The 17,379-nt window shown below is 33.4% G+C and overlaps 2 protein-coding genes across 9 annotated transcripts in view; one reads left to right on the top strand and one right to left on the bottom strand.

Moving 5' to 3' along the window:
* LOC147078894 (uncharacterized) overlaps positions 1–17,379 on the bottom strand; it is a 177,994-nt gene that overhangs the window by 43,932 nt on the left and 116,683 nt on the right. The window lies entirely within an intron of this gene.
* LOC147078896 (uncharacterized) overlaps positions 1–17,379 on the top strand; it is a 43,876-nt gene that overhangs the window by 25,458 nt on the left and 1,039 nt on the right. For 4 of the 7 annotated variants that reach the window (XM_085951225.1, XM_085951210.1, XM_085951217.1 and 1 more), the window contains exons 3-4: positions 15,191–15,379; positions 16,236–16,399. In XM_085951225.1, coding sequence (XP_085807351.1) covers positions 15,191–15,379; positions 16,236–16,399 — 353 coding nt within the window. Of the gene's footprint in view, positions 1–10,472; positions 10,542–15,190; positions 15,380–16,235; positions 16,400–17,379 lie in introns of all 7 variants that reach the window. The other 3 variants (XM_085951201.1, XM_085951182.1, XM_085951190.1) reach the window with 1 other exon arrangement.

The raw sequence follows: 17,379 nt of genomic DNA, 5'->3' as shown, positions 1-17,379 counted from the left end.
TCATCTTGAAATGTGTTAATCTTGCCGATTTTTTGAATAATAAAATGCCTAATTCTTGTCAAATTTGGGATCACAGAGATTATCAATATAATTTTTTATCGTGAATATTTTACAAAAATTATCTCGTAATAAATTATGCTAATGGTTTTATAAATGCGTTTAAAAATTAATAAATGTAAAAAATCTTAACACCACTGCACAGTTATGTACCGAAATATGACTATATTCTAAAACATTAGAGCGAGAGGTTTAAAAGAATACTATTTTATGTAACAAAAATACTTCATGCAGTCATCAAATGTTTAAAATAACTATAAAGGATAATAAGGCTTCAAAATTATATAAATAGATCATCTACAACGTTTAAGGAGTGTCCAGGATCATGGTTTGAATATACAATAAAAACTCAATTTTGACCTTCGACGAGCATGTCCCCCCTTAAGTATATACCTACAGCGTTATTGAAATAGTATACAATATCCTCACCAAACGTTCCCATGAGAGATCAACACATTGCTATAATGAAATCATTTGAGAAAAACCTTATCTATATACCTAGACGGAGCTTACAGAGCCAAATTACGGCTTTTGTGCCACTGCAATTTACCTTGATTCTGTAATAGTAATCTGTTGAATTGCTGCCAGATTTTCGCGGTAAAAAAATGCTGCACGTCATAATCATTCGAGAAGGAATTTGACATCTGGTAGATTCCGGGTCAACGATTGGGTGAATTTTAATCATATTATTTATTAACCGACATTGAGGGTCAATCTTTAATCAGTGAATCATAAAATTATTCACTTAAATGATTTTTAGTGGCCAAGTCTTAGACAATAGATACATCGGCCAAGTATTAATGTTTGATAGAAACAAACCGCCCTCGTGGGGAATCGCGGGAGAGGGGGAGTTGCATCAGGATGCATTGATTATAGCAAACTGATTTATTGACACAGTAGAAATTAAAAAGATGGTAGGTATATAATATTGTATTTTCGAAACGAGGGGGGGAGGGATTCGGAGTATTTAGAACGTCTCAAAATGCTTCACGCACATTGGCCGCGCGGTTTAAGCGTCGACCCATAACGTCGTGGGTCCTAGGTCTGGCAAGTACACATATTGTTTTTCAATTTGTGTATGAGTCAGAGTATAGAGTACGTAAAACATTTCACCGTAAGATTTCTTATTGGAAAGAGATGACCGTATACTACACGGTCCCCACTTGAACCAGATTAAATATGAACATTGATTCAATTTTCATAGCCGATTTTGGCAAAATTCATGAATTCAAGAATGAAAACTTAACATAACCTAACGAATAATCCAGTATATCGGCTATTTTCAAAATTTGTTTGCAAACAAATTTGTTTGCCTGTTAAGTGTAAAACGACAATAACCGTGTTTTATTTAGACATGAATTTTATGTCAGTAGGTACTACACGACCAAAAGAGGTAGGACGGTCTTTAACATACGGCCATATATTTCCGATACAACATTTCACGGTGAAGTGTGATACGGCGAACTGCATACGTACAAGTACGCAAAGTTTTACGGTGTATCGCGTCGGAACATTGAACTAGATAAGTATTATTACTTCTCACCTAATACAACGCGTGTACAGGAGAGAAGTACCTACCTATTGATCAAAAAGCCGTCTTGATATCACGGCTGGAAGGTAGATATTGAAAACAACACTTTCTTCATAATATGGGGAACGAAATTTGTGCATTTGGGCTTCATCGTAAACCCAAATGGGTGGCAAATTGACTTTAAGCCGGCTCTCACATCTGAACTCGCCTCGTCTGCCACACAGCCATAAATCAAACCTTTCAAGAACATTGATCCGGTGTTGCATATAAAGACCGTGCATATATACCTAGCGACAGTCGCAAGTAATCTTCGAAACGTATAGATACTTCGATGCGGCAAACGGTGACCCGGCATAGGAATGACCAATTCGTAGGTATTCGTATGCGTCCTGGCGTCTTCGACTCGCAGCCCGAGACGCATGTAACTTGTCGATTGCAACGCAACAGTCGATGTTTTTTTCAAAATAAAAAGTCGCATTCGACCAATCTGCGGAGCTCCATTTCACAACGTGTGTTTTGTGAATAACGAAGACGTCACATCACACGTTGCAGGCGAGACGAGTTTTGATGTGAGAGCCGGCTAGAGATGAAACCAGAGGAATGTCAGTAACTACAATTTAACACAATTATGAAGATTTTTACCTTATTTAATAATCTATAGTTACGGATATATTAGCGCCTGTCTATCGAATTTCAAGTCTATGGGTATACGAAAAATGAGCGAAATTTTAGAGCAAAAACATGACATAAGCTAAGATTTTTTTTACCCTAAACAACTGACAGAAAACGTTACAGATTTTAACTTACCTTTTTATATTGTAGAGTAGATTAATTATTATTATACGTCAGCAGTTTCCGACCGCTGACATTGTTAATACTAAGAATTATTAAATCGAAATCTAGCCCATGACTGTCCGTAATAGGAAATGGGTAGTATTGCTACTCATGAATGAACTTGTAATATTGTGCCTATTACATACGATGTACCGAATATAAAGGATTTAATTTATTTTATTAGATATCAATTAATTATACTTCAAATATCATATTAGTCACGACTAAGATATTTTAATGAAATGTCTCACGTTGCGCAATTAATCAAATTTATCTCTGCAATTTCACAATTACTTGTGATTTTTGAGAGAAATAAAATATTAATTAATCATTTGTCAAGTTAAGAGGTGTTGTTTTAAACTGTTTGATGCAACTACATGGTTAGTTTAATAATGGACAATAAATTATCAAGCAAGAAGGTGTTATAAATAAGATGTGTTAACAAGAGTTGAGGAGAAGCAATACTCACACCTCACACAGACGCATTGTTTACAAACAGGTGATCAAATTTTTAAATCGACATCAACGTATACGCGTGTTGTCCTCTTTTCGCTATAAGCGCAATAGGTAGGCGTGAGCAAGAAAAATGGCTGTTTCTCGTAGACGTTGTGAAATGCCCGTTGCCTCAGAAATGCACCAATACACACAATCTTTCGTAACTGTGTTCGCCTCAACTTTCATTGAGCGAGTGTTCGCAAAATTCAAAATTCGTGTGTGTTTTAGTATCTAGTATAAATAATTCATAATGTCGATAGGAGACAATATTTTTTTTATTTTTGGCAAAATCGCGGTTTGCATCTAATTCCGGATTGTTTTTTTTTTTTTTTTAAATAACCATGCTCTTGCTTTTTAGTACAATGTGGTTGGCATTGGCAAGGTTAGTTACACTGATGTGCAGTAATTATGTTCCTCCATTTATAACTTTAATTTTCTTTATGGCCAGAATTAAATATTTTGTGTAGTGTTCTTGTGTTGTTTTGTTGTATTTCGTAAGGTTTTTGGAGGTCAATTGATTGATTAAATATTCTGTCCGAAATGGCAATCAGTAGTTACAATATAGTTCACCTTATTTTTAACATAATACATTTTGTTTTGATTTGTTTAAGTATGTACCTACCAACTTGGATTAATAATTTATCTGGAATTGACATAGGCAGTCTATTGCACCATTATGTTGTCTACGTTTTTTATAATGAACGTTTCTTTACAAGTTATACCTATGTAAAACTGTGTAATACAAAATAATTGTTCTAATTGGCATGGTCATCTCAATATTATAGATAGAATATGAAGTCCACAATTATTGAACAGTAATTTGTATTAGGCAATGTTAAAAATTGTGAATATCGTAAAATAAAATAAAGAACACACACTTGCATACAAACTATGCATCCATGTTTATCTGTTTATGAAAATTACACGATTTTGCTTTGATTGTAGTAGGTAAATATTTACGAAAAAATAACATTGCAATTAAACTGGGTACCGAGAACATGTTTGATACAATCTACACATGCGTCGTATTTCAATAAATAAAAATGTATATTGTATAGTATTAATTATTATTCCCAGAGAGAAACTCCACATTTGTATTTCGCATACTATTGAAACAGAAGTAGGAAACAGCGGACATTTCAATTATCTTATTTATCGGGAAAATTCTACAAACTAGATCACAGTTACAAGGAAATTCTAACTGACTTAATTATATTTATTATCAATGCAAAATACGCCAATGACTTTACTATCTACCTATATTAGAAAATCCTTTTAGATAATAATACGAGTATATTGTGGTTAGTATGTGACACTTCAACTTGTGATAGGATAACTTTACTTTTCCTGTGGATATTGAAATTATACCTACATTTTTTTTTATTATATCCGCTTGACATAATATATTACGTTACTTATGTCCGATTGATAACTGTATTACTTATGCATTTTGTATTATTATTGGTACAATTTTGCGTACAAGTGACATTCTATTTTCCTTATTCCCCTCATGACCCATTTAATTATTTTGTGATAGGAAATACAATATCAATTAAACAATGTAGGTGCGTTTCTCTTAATCTTTTCAATACAATCGGTTTACTTCGTGGTAATTCGTAATAAGTTATAAATACATAATTATTATCTATTGAATATGAAATGATAGGCATCGCTTTTAGATTATTTTATACTATTGTCATATAAATTCTTCAGATTAATCAGTACAATAGGTCAATATTTTCGACTATTGATTGTTCATCTAAATATTCTAAATAGTGATGGTTCGGTCATTCTGTGTATAATAATATAGTACCACAGTGGAATAGTACAATACATTATGGGACCTGCCCTTTTATATGCTGTCATGGCTACATTTGTATGATAATGCGAATGTTTTGGTTTCTGTACAAGTCGACCGTGTTCTGTCTTATAATTGGTCAATGTATATAATAATTACTAAAACAGTAGGTAGGTACCATACATACATTGACCAACACACAATTTATCTTAGTGAGTCTATGGTAATATAATATACTTATTATGATACACATTTAATAACTATTAATGGAAAAATGTCTTCAAATAAATGCGGTGTTTGACAGAAGCGGGCGCTAATAGTGTGAAGTTTACTGCAAATGAATCTGCAATGAGAAATGACTCACAGCGAATCACCTGGGTAATATTAAAAAAATATAAACATCCTTGCTATGCTAAAAATACCATGCCAGTTTGGTTCTGCGAGCAATCTCGTCATACATAATTACCACAATCAATTATTGATATAATAAACATTTTAGTTTGAAAAAAACATCTGGAGGCACATGAAACTATTTTCACTCAACATGCAGCGCGCGCAGGTATAATCCCGAAATGTGGCACTTCGTCATTCATTTTGGCCAGAGAAAATCTGAGTTCCCTGATTTTGGCCCACCGTCTTCGCACAGGCTTGCAATACGTAGGTACTAGAGATGGGAAAACTGGTCGATTTTGAAGACTAAGTATACTTACTACCAGTATAAAAAAATACTTAGTATAGAAACTTGTTCCAAAATACTTACTAGTATTTGGAATACTATATAGAGCGTTTGGCGTGCGTATGCGACAAAAGTTTCATACTCAACTGAAACTAAAACCAACTCCATATTAGTACTTATTTGAAATACGTATCAGCTCAGGGAACTCAGACTGTGCATCGGCTTCAATAGAATCGCTAAAAATACGCTGAGCTCCGCTTGTCGCTTATAGTCCCATTTATTATAAAATTTTAAACACATTTTAAATTTATGCGTTATTTTTCTGTTAGGTTACAATATTCTTGTTAACAAAAATTAACAACAGTGATTTTTTAATTTTAAACATGTTATGAGCGGTCAAATAACAAGCCCAAGCCCTTGCGTCATCTCACCACTGTGCTGCGACACAAAATTTATGACCTATTATTCATATATTCGAACGCAATAGACTAATAAATTAAAATATACCTATATTCAAGTGCTATCTCGTTCGCGCGCATTTAATGTCAATAGTGTTGAAAGTCTACCAACTGGTAGAACAGCGACTCGCGATGATATCATCACAAGTTTTTTGGAATAAGTTTTTTGGGCCACACATACTGAGCATGGGTAGTTTCATCCGAAACTTGAGTACACAAACTGGTGACAGTATTTCCAACTCACCTCTAATAGGTACGCACATAAGAAAGTTTCATGTTGCGCTCAGTTTTGATTTATGACTATTATACCAGTCGAGATGATTTTTAATATGCGACTGGGCTTATAGTTCCGCGAAATACCATTTGAGAACACCGGTGTATAAGACAAGTATAACATCACACTGCCCTTAATTGGTAACTAGGTAGGTTAACCGGGAGGCCGTGTCAGGATGTGGACGCCAATAGTTGTATTATAGTATAATGATCCTAGTCTGACATTGTTTATAAACCAGTCATCTCTGAGTAATTAATATAATTTCTATTTATTGTCTTCTTGCTAAAATAGCTGCTTATGACACGAGTTTGCGGTTAACGGGAACTATTAACTAGGTATTTTCATTCAACACAATTTTAAGAATTGAGGTTAGTAAATAATTTCCGTTAATTGTTTTATAATAATATACAAACATAGGTTGGCCGCGCAGGAAACGATATCAAGGATTGGTGGGCAAATAACCAAACATAATATTCACTAGTAAAGTGCTCGGCCGTAGTGGTTTGGCGGGCGCGGCGCGGCGGCGTCTTGCGAAACTCAAACGTATAACCGTGTGTTTTATGCCCCAAAAAAGACACTGTCTACGAACATTTCACACACGGTTATACGTTTGAGTTTCGTAAGACGCCGCCGCGCCGCGCCGCGCCCGCCAAACCACTACGGCCAAGCACTAAGAGCGTATTTAATGAGATACTCAGTCGTGTACATACCTACTATAAAATATATCAAAAATATTATGAAGTATTATATGTTGTTATTGATTTTAAGGCGGTGTAAGGGAGGTGATCTAGCAACACCACTGATTTCAAAATATACTCTGCCTTCTAATTATTATAGATTCTCGTCGCTCCAACCGTGGAATACGCACACTTTCCAGATACATTCCCCACACTCAGACACTTCGCACTTTGAGTCTTGTGATAAACATGCCTTGTCTTTTAGACATGCCGCATCAGAATATTAAAGCAAACATTGGATGCTCCGGATAGTTGCATCAATGTTATGAGTGCCACGGGTCTTCCGTGTCGTATAATACCGAGAGGAGTGGGACCAACACGTTCATAGATTGTTCGACGGCCAAATCATCGGGGTCACGATCCTCAACCATGGCGTCCTGACGAAGGATAAGGTGTCATATTCCATTTGCTAAAATAATTTGTATTTTTTCTGTTTCTGGGGGGTGGGAGTTTCGGACTAAAACCCCACTATTGTGTGCACGCTTGAAGGTACATAACTACCATTAATTGAACTGGGCTTATTAACAATTAATCCCGAAACAGTATTTTAACTTTCTAATGACTAAATTAACTGTAGAAAGTAGATAATATGTACTACTCTCCGACAACAAGATTTCGTCGATAACTGCTATTCGCTGTAGTCGCATATGGAAGACTTCTCAGAGACGTACCTGTCATGGCGGCAACGCGTGTTTAACTAGTGTATCGGCTTTCATTTTAGATGCGACTCCTTTCCTTCTTCGCAATAAACCAAAAGTTTACGAATAATAATTTTAATATCACTCATGATCGTTTTATATAAGTATATTTTTATTATAAAAAAGCGTCTAATTACGTAAATTGATAGATCCGTACACCACGGAAGCGTAAAATGTAATGATAAATTTATGGGCGTTCCTCATTTGAAACAGAGGTGCAATTAACTGCAAAGGATGGGCTAATTTTAGTTCACAGTTTTAACACGTGGACAAGAAGTCTTGTTCAACAATACGCTTCAACCAAGGCCTGAACAAAAACGATGCATGAGTGCGAGTGAGAAAGTATTCGGCACCCTTACAATCTCTGCGACACGTGCTAGAGTAAGATAAAAGGTCTACTAGCTACAAGCCAGTTTCCAATAGTATCGCCATCAAATCGGGGCGAAACGCTTCACATAGCGTCGACAACTTGCGAGCTCGTGTTGCTAAAATTGATATTTTTTGTGTTAAACATAAAGTCAGTGGTAAATATTTTTGGTTAATTAAGTAGAAAAGATGGTTCTGTGTGTTGTCTTAAAATGTGGTAGCCGTACTGATAAGCAAGAAGATGGTATTACGTTTCATAAGTAAGTTGATACATGTTCGTGATAATTTATTTGTATTTTATTATATATTTTAATATCAGTGACCTAGTGTTTCTTTAAAATAACTTAAATTATAGATATCTTTATCTAATGGTTGCATTTTGACCGCTTAAAAATACTATATAACGTAAAAAAATAGAAAATTATATTTTAATTCTGAGCGTCTAGTGCGAGCACTTTGGGCGAGCACTAGCGAAATGGTCTATGGTCTCGAACATTTTTAGACGAATGCGTTCGCTCGCTCACAAACCAAACACAAGGCACGCGGCTTCATTTAGCAATGCAACGGGTGGCGTCTAGATGTATCTATAGTCTAATGGTACGTTTACATCTGACACTTATACCGTTATACTTATTTTATGTGTCGGACATAAAATTTCATTTACTGTTTACACCTGCATGGATCTGACATAAAATTCTGGTATACTTCTCGTTGAAATAAAGTCTCGACACTTTATTCAATGGCAACATTGGAATAAATATATGCGGTGTTTACATATGATATTGTAATTTATTCGGACACTTATTTTGTATACTTCTCAAAAACGTTATGTCAGTTGTCAATATGGGAATGTTAAAAAAGAAAGCAGCGAGTGTTATTATTTTAAGTCTTTTGGCAACAAAAAGGAGGAAAAAATGGTCTAGATGGGTGCGGGAATGGATTCAGCGACGAGAAGAACTAGGTGCCTTCCGTTTAATGTCAGAGTTTAAAATCGAAGATCCAACTCAATTTGTGAACTTTAGTTTGCAAGATTGGACCTTTTGCCAAAAAACAAGACACACAATTCAGAAATGCGTAGAAGAACGATTAACAGTAACATTGCGATATCTAGCACTTGATCGTCATTGCATATTCAATATAATATTATCGTACCTAATACGAGTGCAGGTGTGGGCCAAAATGAATTAGGTAATACCATTTGAAGCGCATTTTTTCTTCACAGAGTGCATCAGAATTAATCGTATGTGCCGAGAACAAGCGATATTTTATTTTCGAACAAAATCCATAGAACACGGCACATCCGATTTATTTCTCATTGTCTATGATTTTTGACAGATTGCTACAGTACATTTATTAACGTAAACGTTGGGCATACATTCATGGTGTACCTATGATTATTGATTGTCCGTTGTTTTAGAAATATACATATGCAATTCACTAGGTACCTGTCAAACTACGAATATTGTGTCAGGTACTTGACATAAAAGTAGACGGTGGTCCAACTTCGGTGATATATCGCTCCAAGTTCGAACTTGTCGAATACGCGGTGTTTACATTTGCGTATATAAGTAGATTGAATAAGTGGTAGGTGAGAGTCGACACACGCAAAATAAGTGGCAGATACAAATATACTTACTGTTTACACTTAAGTGAATATGGTGTCATACATAAATATGACGATATTAGTGTCAAATGTAAACGTACCATAAGGCTTCAACACTTTAAATGAGAGCTATTTCTTACTATACCAGCACAGCTATTCTTAATAGTAGCACTTTAGCACATTTCCGTTATTTTCTTGGTCCAAATTAACAGGGAAGGCATTCCATATACAAGGCGGTTATCTACAATAATTGGCAAAGTCGTAATAATATAGGTAGGTCTGAATAATGTATTCATAACTGAATATAAGCAAGTAGAGAAGATTTTAAGAATGTACCTAGTATTATTTTTGAAAAGCCAGAGAACATACATAACATGTAAGTATATAATAATATGTAGGTACATAGAAAATTCAACTTACGGCAAGCGAAAGATATGCTCGAATCTCACTCGGTCTAAGATTTTTGCTTTTTGACATACTTAAATGTTTCCAAAAAAATTGCCTTATAATATATGAAATCAAAAACACAATTATTTTATCATTGAATCGATAGGTACGATTGCGATTTCAGAACAAAACATTAAATCATGATTAAGATAACACAACGATAAAACCAACTTTACCAAAAAAATAGCATACAAGGATGAAAACGGCCGAAATCTTTCGGCACTATACCTATTGTGCGTTATTTATAATATAATATAGGTATAGGCAATTACAAAACTGATTAACATGGTGACCAGAGTAGTAAAATTAACTTAAAGAAATTATATTTAATAGTGGGTGAATTTGCGAATAACAAAAAGTGCTAATAATTAAAAATATACCTAACTAATAGCGACGTAGTAGCCCAAAAAGGCATTAACAATATTTTTTTACAATATGCTTTTAATATGGTAGAAATTTAATTGATATTTTTTTCTTTCCATTTTGATGAACTACCAGAAACGACGTATTCAAAGACTGCGCCTCGTGTGTCGCTGCACCAGAAACAGCGGCTGACAGTCCTGATGGGTGTGTGCATCTTTAATGTCGTTTTTTGTTCATCCAACTAATATTTAAATTTACTTCATAGTTAAAAAAAACCATTTTTTTTATCATAAGCGCATTAATAATTCTCTTAACAAGTAGGTACATCATAAAACGATGCCCACTTTGTCAACAGCACACTTCGTGATACTAACATAGGAATTTATTCTGAAAAACGTCGACAGGTACAACCGACATTACTAATTTACTAGTTAGGTAGGTAGTATATCAGTATTGTGCCAAAGTTTCGGTCGACAATTTAATTTATTCACTCGTGCAGCCATATTTGCAATATTATGTAGGTACCTAACAGACAGTCATATTCAATTACGATCTGCCAACTAAAAACATATTAATTTTGCACTGGTCACACTAAAACGTTAAAAAAATACCACTATAGATCCACCAGTATAAGTTGTCCGCTGAGTGAAGGCGCCACATGCTAACATTTGACATATTATCAATCAATACTTTTTATACCGTGATGACTTAGTTCTAAATTCGAACACCGGACGGTAAGTGTCTTAATAAGTGACAACTAAGTGTCTTAATAATATGTACCTACTAATATTTCGCTCCATGTTAAAAACACACAAGTGTTCGAAATTGATATTGATCGGAGCGGACAAGAACGCAGCTCCGGTTCTTCAAATCTTCGAGACTATCGCTGAGTTTAGTGAACAATTTATAAATTACATTCTGGCTTGTGAATAACTAAGAAATATTAAATTCATTTAGTTACATTAGGTACATTTTTATTATTAATGTTTAACACAAAAAAGCATGGTAGGTATAGGTACATCTAACAGAAATAGCGAACACGTCATTTAAACACTTTCGAAAAATTTACGAACGCTCCGGTTGGAAAAAAAATCCATTTCGAGCACTGAAATACACTCTTTGACAAAATATGTAACTACATATCAATTAATAATATTAAGCTCAATAAAATTCGTCTTAAAGTCGATATATTGGGAATAAACTATTGAACCTTTCGTATATTATATTATTATACTATTAACGGAATTAAACGAGATTCAGTAATTTTTAGTTTACTAACATAAATAGTAACAGACTAAACATCTAATTATGCGAAATTTCAATGACCTCATCCTCGTGATTTACTTTTCTATTTATATGACATACCTATGCCCATAACTGCGTTTCATAAACATCCTCTCAAACATATTATGTGACATCGAAAATCGATAGAATTATTTTTGTTATAAAATAAAACAACATCGACGAATAATTAAAAATGGTATTTGTGTAAATTTTCTGACTGCTGAAACAGACGAAAACGGCGAATGAAATTAGACAAGAAAAAATGTTATGTAAGATTTTACACACTTTCTTTGCACATGATTTGCCACACTTATTTTGGCGCCAAGAGTACTGCATATTTTATATTAGATCGATGTGTCACACAAAACATACCTACATTTACTATGCCAACGAGTTTTCGTTTGTAACTTCCCACCGTTCATGCAGCGAGTTCTGCGATATTTTTCATTTTCGTATGTACCGGCAGACAGTGCTTTTGTATTTGGAACGAACGGATTTTTATAATATAAAGGCGCGCGTTTTTTGGAGCCGTCAGTCCGTCAGTGCGTTTTCGAACATATCGAGTGAAGTTTGACGTTTGCCATTTCAGTAGGCTTTGACCGACATCTGTCAGATTGACTTCGTGAATAAATTTAATGTTGCTGTGTTTTGGTTGGAAGTTAGGAGATAACCTACAAAATATACATCTACATTCCACAGGATAGCTGCTTGGTATATTGAATTACACTACAGTATTCAAAACCACGCTAATATTAGAAGTGAAATATTACAGTGCTGTGAATTATTGAGAAAGAATTGATTGAACTTATCTCGTAAGTAAATAATAATATACGCTAGTGACATAAATAACAATATTGCAAATAAAACAATTACACAACAGTGTCAAGTTATGCCTAATAAATAGTAATAAATCTGACATTTACAGAATTGTAAAAGGGTTTGTATACATAATTATTATAATATTTTGGTTCAATAAACTTCAAGAGCGAAAAATCAACTTCAAATCAACCGGTTTTATGTAATCAATTACTGATATTATATCTCATAAATTAGTATTAGACAATGTGTATTTGCATCTGTCCTGTGAATATTGGTAGGTACATTTAAACAAAAATTACTGACATACTTTTAAATATTGCGCAATAATTAAAACAATAATTATTGATAGCATTATGGGTGCATATTTCATAACATAACATACAACTGTATCAGCAAAACTATTCTATACACAAGGCAGCTACCGACAGTAATTTTTCATATTTATGTATCGAGGCGGTTAATTGTTAAAATAAGTTAACCGTTTAAACTGTCAAAAATTCTATGTTTTAACAGCCCATCTCTTTACTGTGTTAAATTTTAGAGCGAGACAGACAGTTTTGACAGTTTAGACGGTTAACTTATTTTAACAATTAACCGCCAATTCGTAAATATGATAAAGTGATAGTATTTATCACTTTAACCGTCGATAGCCGCCCTGTGTATAGAATAGACCCACTGATTGGTATAGCATCATCTTAATCTCAAAATAAACTTTTAATGATCACTATGTAATAGCCCGTTTACACGTGCATTGATTTAAGTACTATATGTATAGTTGACCATAACGATAAACTGCAAATGTAAAAACATATTATCGTGCATGTTGCAAGACTCCATGCATGGATCAAAAAAGTTTAGCAGTTTCTGAATTTTAATGCGATATTTGCAACTTGCATGATGTATTGCGCTAGAAAGATAGTGGCGAACCTGCCGGAAAAAATATGAACTAAGTACACCGCAGAAAACATTTTGACGTTTACAATTTTTCAGTCAAATAGCGCCATCAAATGATAGCACGTCTCGCTTACGCTTGAAGAATAAGATTGGCGAGACAGTCAGCACTTTTGCCTATAAACAGTTATTATCGCGATAGTTTAATTTACACACTAAGTATTGGTGCCAGTATATCCAAACATGTGTACGGGCACTATTATAAATGTGATGTCTGACCTTTAACTATTTTTAACTAACTTTACTTTAGCTATTTGAAAAATATGACTTTTTTTGTATTAAATTGATGTGTCAGTTAAAAATAATTGTCATATTCAGAGTAAACTTGACTGAAACACAAAGAATTGCAGGTTTTTTCTAAACAAAATATGATTATTTGAAAGATAAATGAGCATTATATTCTGCGAATAGAACCTAGATAAATATTACTTCGCATTTGTTTATTTATTCAACGTACTGAGATTTTTTAAAATTTGCAATGTTGAACAACATATCAAAAACTTGCATTGAAATAGTGTAGAGATAAAAGTGAGAATTATAATAAATTACAAAACTTTCACTCAAGAAAAGAAAGCATTCCGATGAATATAATGTTTCAGCACGAAAATAATGGTAATAAGAGCGATTTTCTTTAAAGTTAGTACACAAAGAAATATTATTTAAAAAGCCATATGATTTTAGCGCATTATATGGCTAGATATACGTTGCCAGTAGTTTACATATCATTTTGCTACTAGTGGATAGCCTTACGCCGGCTCCAATGCATTCAATGAAATTAATGCTGAACGGATATAGTATCTTGCGACAATGTGCAGATGATACTCAGACTAAGTTCCATTGATCGAGACGGGAATTATAATATAACCACTACAAGACATGCTGATATCTCCTATATTATTTTTTCAATAACAAAGTTATTAGAAACTATGCAGAAAGAAAGAAGATGGTAGATAGAAGTATGTATGTGTGTCAGTTATCATTTATTACAAGCATTTCAGACTTAATTAATATACAGTTAAAGCAGTAAGAATATGACGTTGACAATAATTTATTTGAAAGGTGCTTCAATCATACATCACACCAATTTGCACACATTAACTTTTGACACATGTCTGGTTAAACAATTATTCATAGAAATGTCAATTGATATACTGGGCAATTTCAGTACAATAATGACACAGACAGGAAGTGATTTTAAAACAACTCATCAGTCAACACAATGTATTGAGTTGAATTGAGGGAATACCGATTGTACAATCACAATAAAATTAAGATAAGAAGGATATACAATCAGTTATGTATTTGTATTAACTAAAATTCTAACGTTTTCCCAATCTAGTTAAATACAATATCTTGAAGCATATATTGTATGGCTTTGCACAGTGAATTCTAATTAAAATTTCAATTAAATTAAACAATGTTTGAAAACAGCATCACACAATTATTTTCTTTTAATTTTATTACGTTTATCATGAGTTTCAATAAAATTTTATATATACCCATGATTACTTAATTGTATAAATCCAATAATATTCTATATCAGTACAAGGCCTTAACAAAAACAATAATATTTATAGGGCTCTTAATCTATACAAAATATTTTAATCAATATCTTTTAATAGACATCAAAACGTTTATAAAACCACAGAATAGCAAATTAACTATTATGACAAGTATACTGACTCATAAATACCACACACAACCGTTGATATTCTATAATGTATCTGTTATAATACAATTAAAGTGTAACCTTATCAAATAATAATATATAAATAAATGAATATTTTTTTCACCAACAGAATACGAGTATTGAATATTCCCAAGGATCCGGAAAGACCACCGCAGAATTTAGAAAATCCCTATTCACCGAACATTGATTCTTCAATTAATACAAACATGCCGATCCAGTTCTCGGGATGTCTGCCCAAGCGGCTGGAGGAAGACGATACGATTTGCCTTCAAGGAATGATTGCCGAGGGAGTGTCAGAGTAAGTTCATCTTATCTGTCACAATCTATTACTGCACCTAGGTATATTAAAAAAAACTTGTTTATCAAACAAGTTCATATTATTCGAATGATAGAAACCGTATTGACAAATTCTATGGAGTGTTGCAAGACATGCAATTAAAAAAAACTGTTGTCCAAATACTGGAGACACTTGTATCCGGAATGTGTGTATTTATTCAATTAACCACAGATAAAGCAACCGTTAAATTATTTCAAGATTATAATAACTATTCATCTGTAATTCGGTACTGTGATAGCCGACAGTTATAACTGCAGTTTTTTCACTTCTTAAGTTTTCTTCCATAATATGTTCCAAATTGTACATTCTTTGATGTGGTAAAATATTAGAACTGCAACTTTATTGGTCACAAAGTAACGAGATATATGCATCTGACCAAAGGTGAAAAAAGTTGATATGGCAAAAAGATATATCTGCTCAAAATGCAAAATAAAGAAAACTTTCTTTCAAAATCAATCTTTTTAAAAGAAGTGATTGGACGTTTGTGTTGGGATTCCGCTGATTTTGATATAAAATACTTCAAAATATCTTATAAACTAGCTCTTGTCAGACTGATTTAAATTTTTTGTTTTTGCTTTCATGTAAAATTGTGTAAACAGCAGTTATAACCGTTTGCCATCACAGTACCGAATTATTAAATTAAATTGTACAGTTTTCCTACTTCCACCAATATAAAATGTCATCTATGCATAGCGATTTTTAGGTTTACATAACGTTGACATTCTATGCCTCAAATTACATAGTTTTATTCTTATATTGCATTTAGGTAACGAAGAATACGTGTCAAATGAATAATAGAAAAAATGGTCTCTTTCAGATTTACCATCGCGTTGGTGAGCATTGACAATTATGCTCCAGACATAGAAAACGTTGCCTACTACCACAAAATCAACCTTGAAGACTGTACTTCGGTAATCAATCACAAAATCAATGGAAATTGGCAAGAGGAAGTACCCATTGACGCCTTCGACATTCGGCAAGGTAATTACTGTCATACTGAATTAATCTATATATCTTCGTCGTTAAATAAAGTGCTCTTAGTATAAACACGTTGCCAATACCTAATGCGATCGAAAACATTGCCACTTCTTAAATTGCCATTTTCACTAGCTTTATTAATTATTTTTTAATTGATGGCAAGGGATTATAAATTCACAGTTAAAGCACTATAACATTTTCAATATCCTAATGTCGCCCTCCGCTCAGAGTTTGGGGAACCTCTATTCCAGAAGATGGATGGAAATAGTTATGATAACTTTTCATAATTAATGCTGTTTATTCATCATCAGCATTCATCGGCGATGGCCGAGCAGTTATCGCAACGGCTTACAATGTCGTGGGTCCTGGGTTCAAACCCCAGATCTGGAAAATTCACATGTTGGTTTTCAACGTGTGTTTGAACTCAGAGTATGGAGGTTGAGCAAGTGGATAACATTTATTTCTCGTAAAAACAAAAATCTGTGAATACAACCTACCTAACTGAATTTTTTTTAAATGGTACATGTTCAAACGCGCGTTAACATGATCTTACTCCCTACTTCAATTTTAGTTTGTCAATTTATGGCTACGGCCGTATGTTGTAGCTTAACCACTGGGTAATGACAAAATAAATGGCGTATTTCAAAAAAACACTACGTTATTCTTAGGTCAATAATTATTATAAAGCAATCATTATTCGTAGTATGTTTATCACACTTGAATGGTCAAAGATAACGCTTATAATTAGTATCTTTAGAATTATCTTCAAATGTGTTAATTTTGCCCATTTTTTCAATAATAAAATGCCTAATTCTTGTCAAATTTGGGATCACAGAAATTATCAATATAATTTTTTATCGTGAATATTTTACAAAAATTATCTCATAATAAATTATACTAATGGTTTTATAAATGCGTTTAAAAATTAATAAATGTAAAAAATCGTAACACCACTGCACAGTTATGTACCGAAATATGAGTAT

This window comes from Rhyacophila brunnea, unplaced genomic scaffold (genome assembly GCF_057557595.1).
Source record: "Rhyacophila brunnea isolate RB1 unplaced genomic scaffold, BYU_Rbru_1.0 scaffold_10, whole genome shotgun sequence".
In the NCBI taxonomy this organism is placed as follows: domain Eukaryota; kingdom Metazoa; phylum Arthropoda; class Insecta; order Trichoptera; family Rhyacophilidae; genus Rhyacophila; species Rhyacophila brunnea.
The sequence above is the reverse complement of the archived record's forward strand: the minus strand, read 5'-3'. Positions and strand labels throughout refer to the sequence as shown.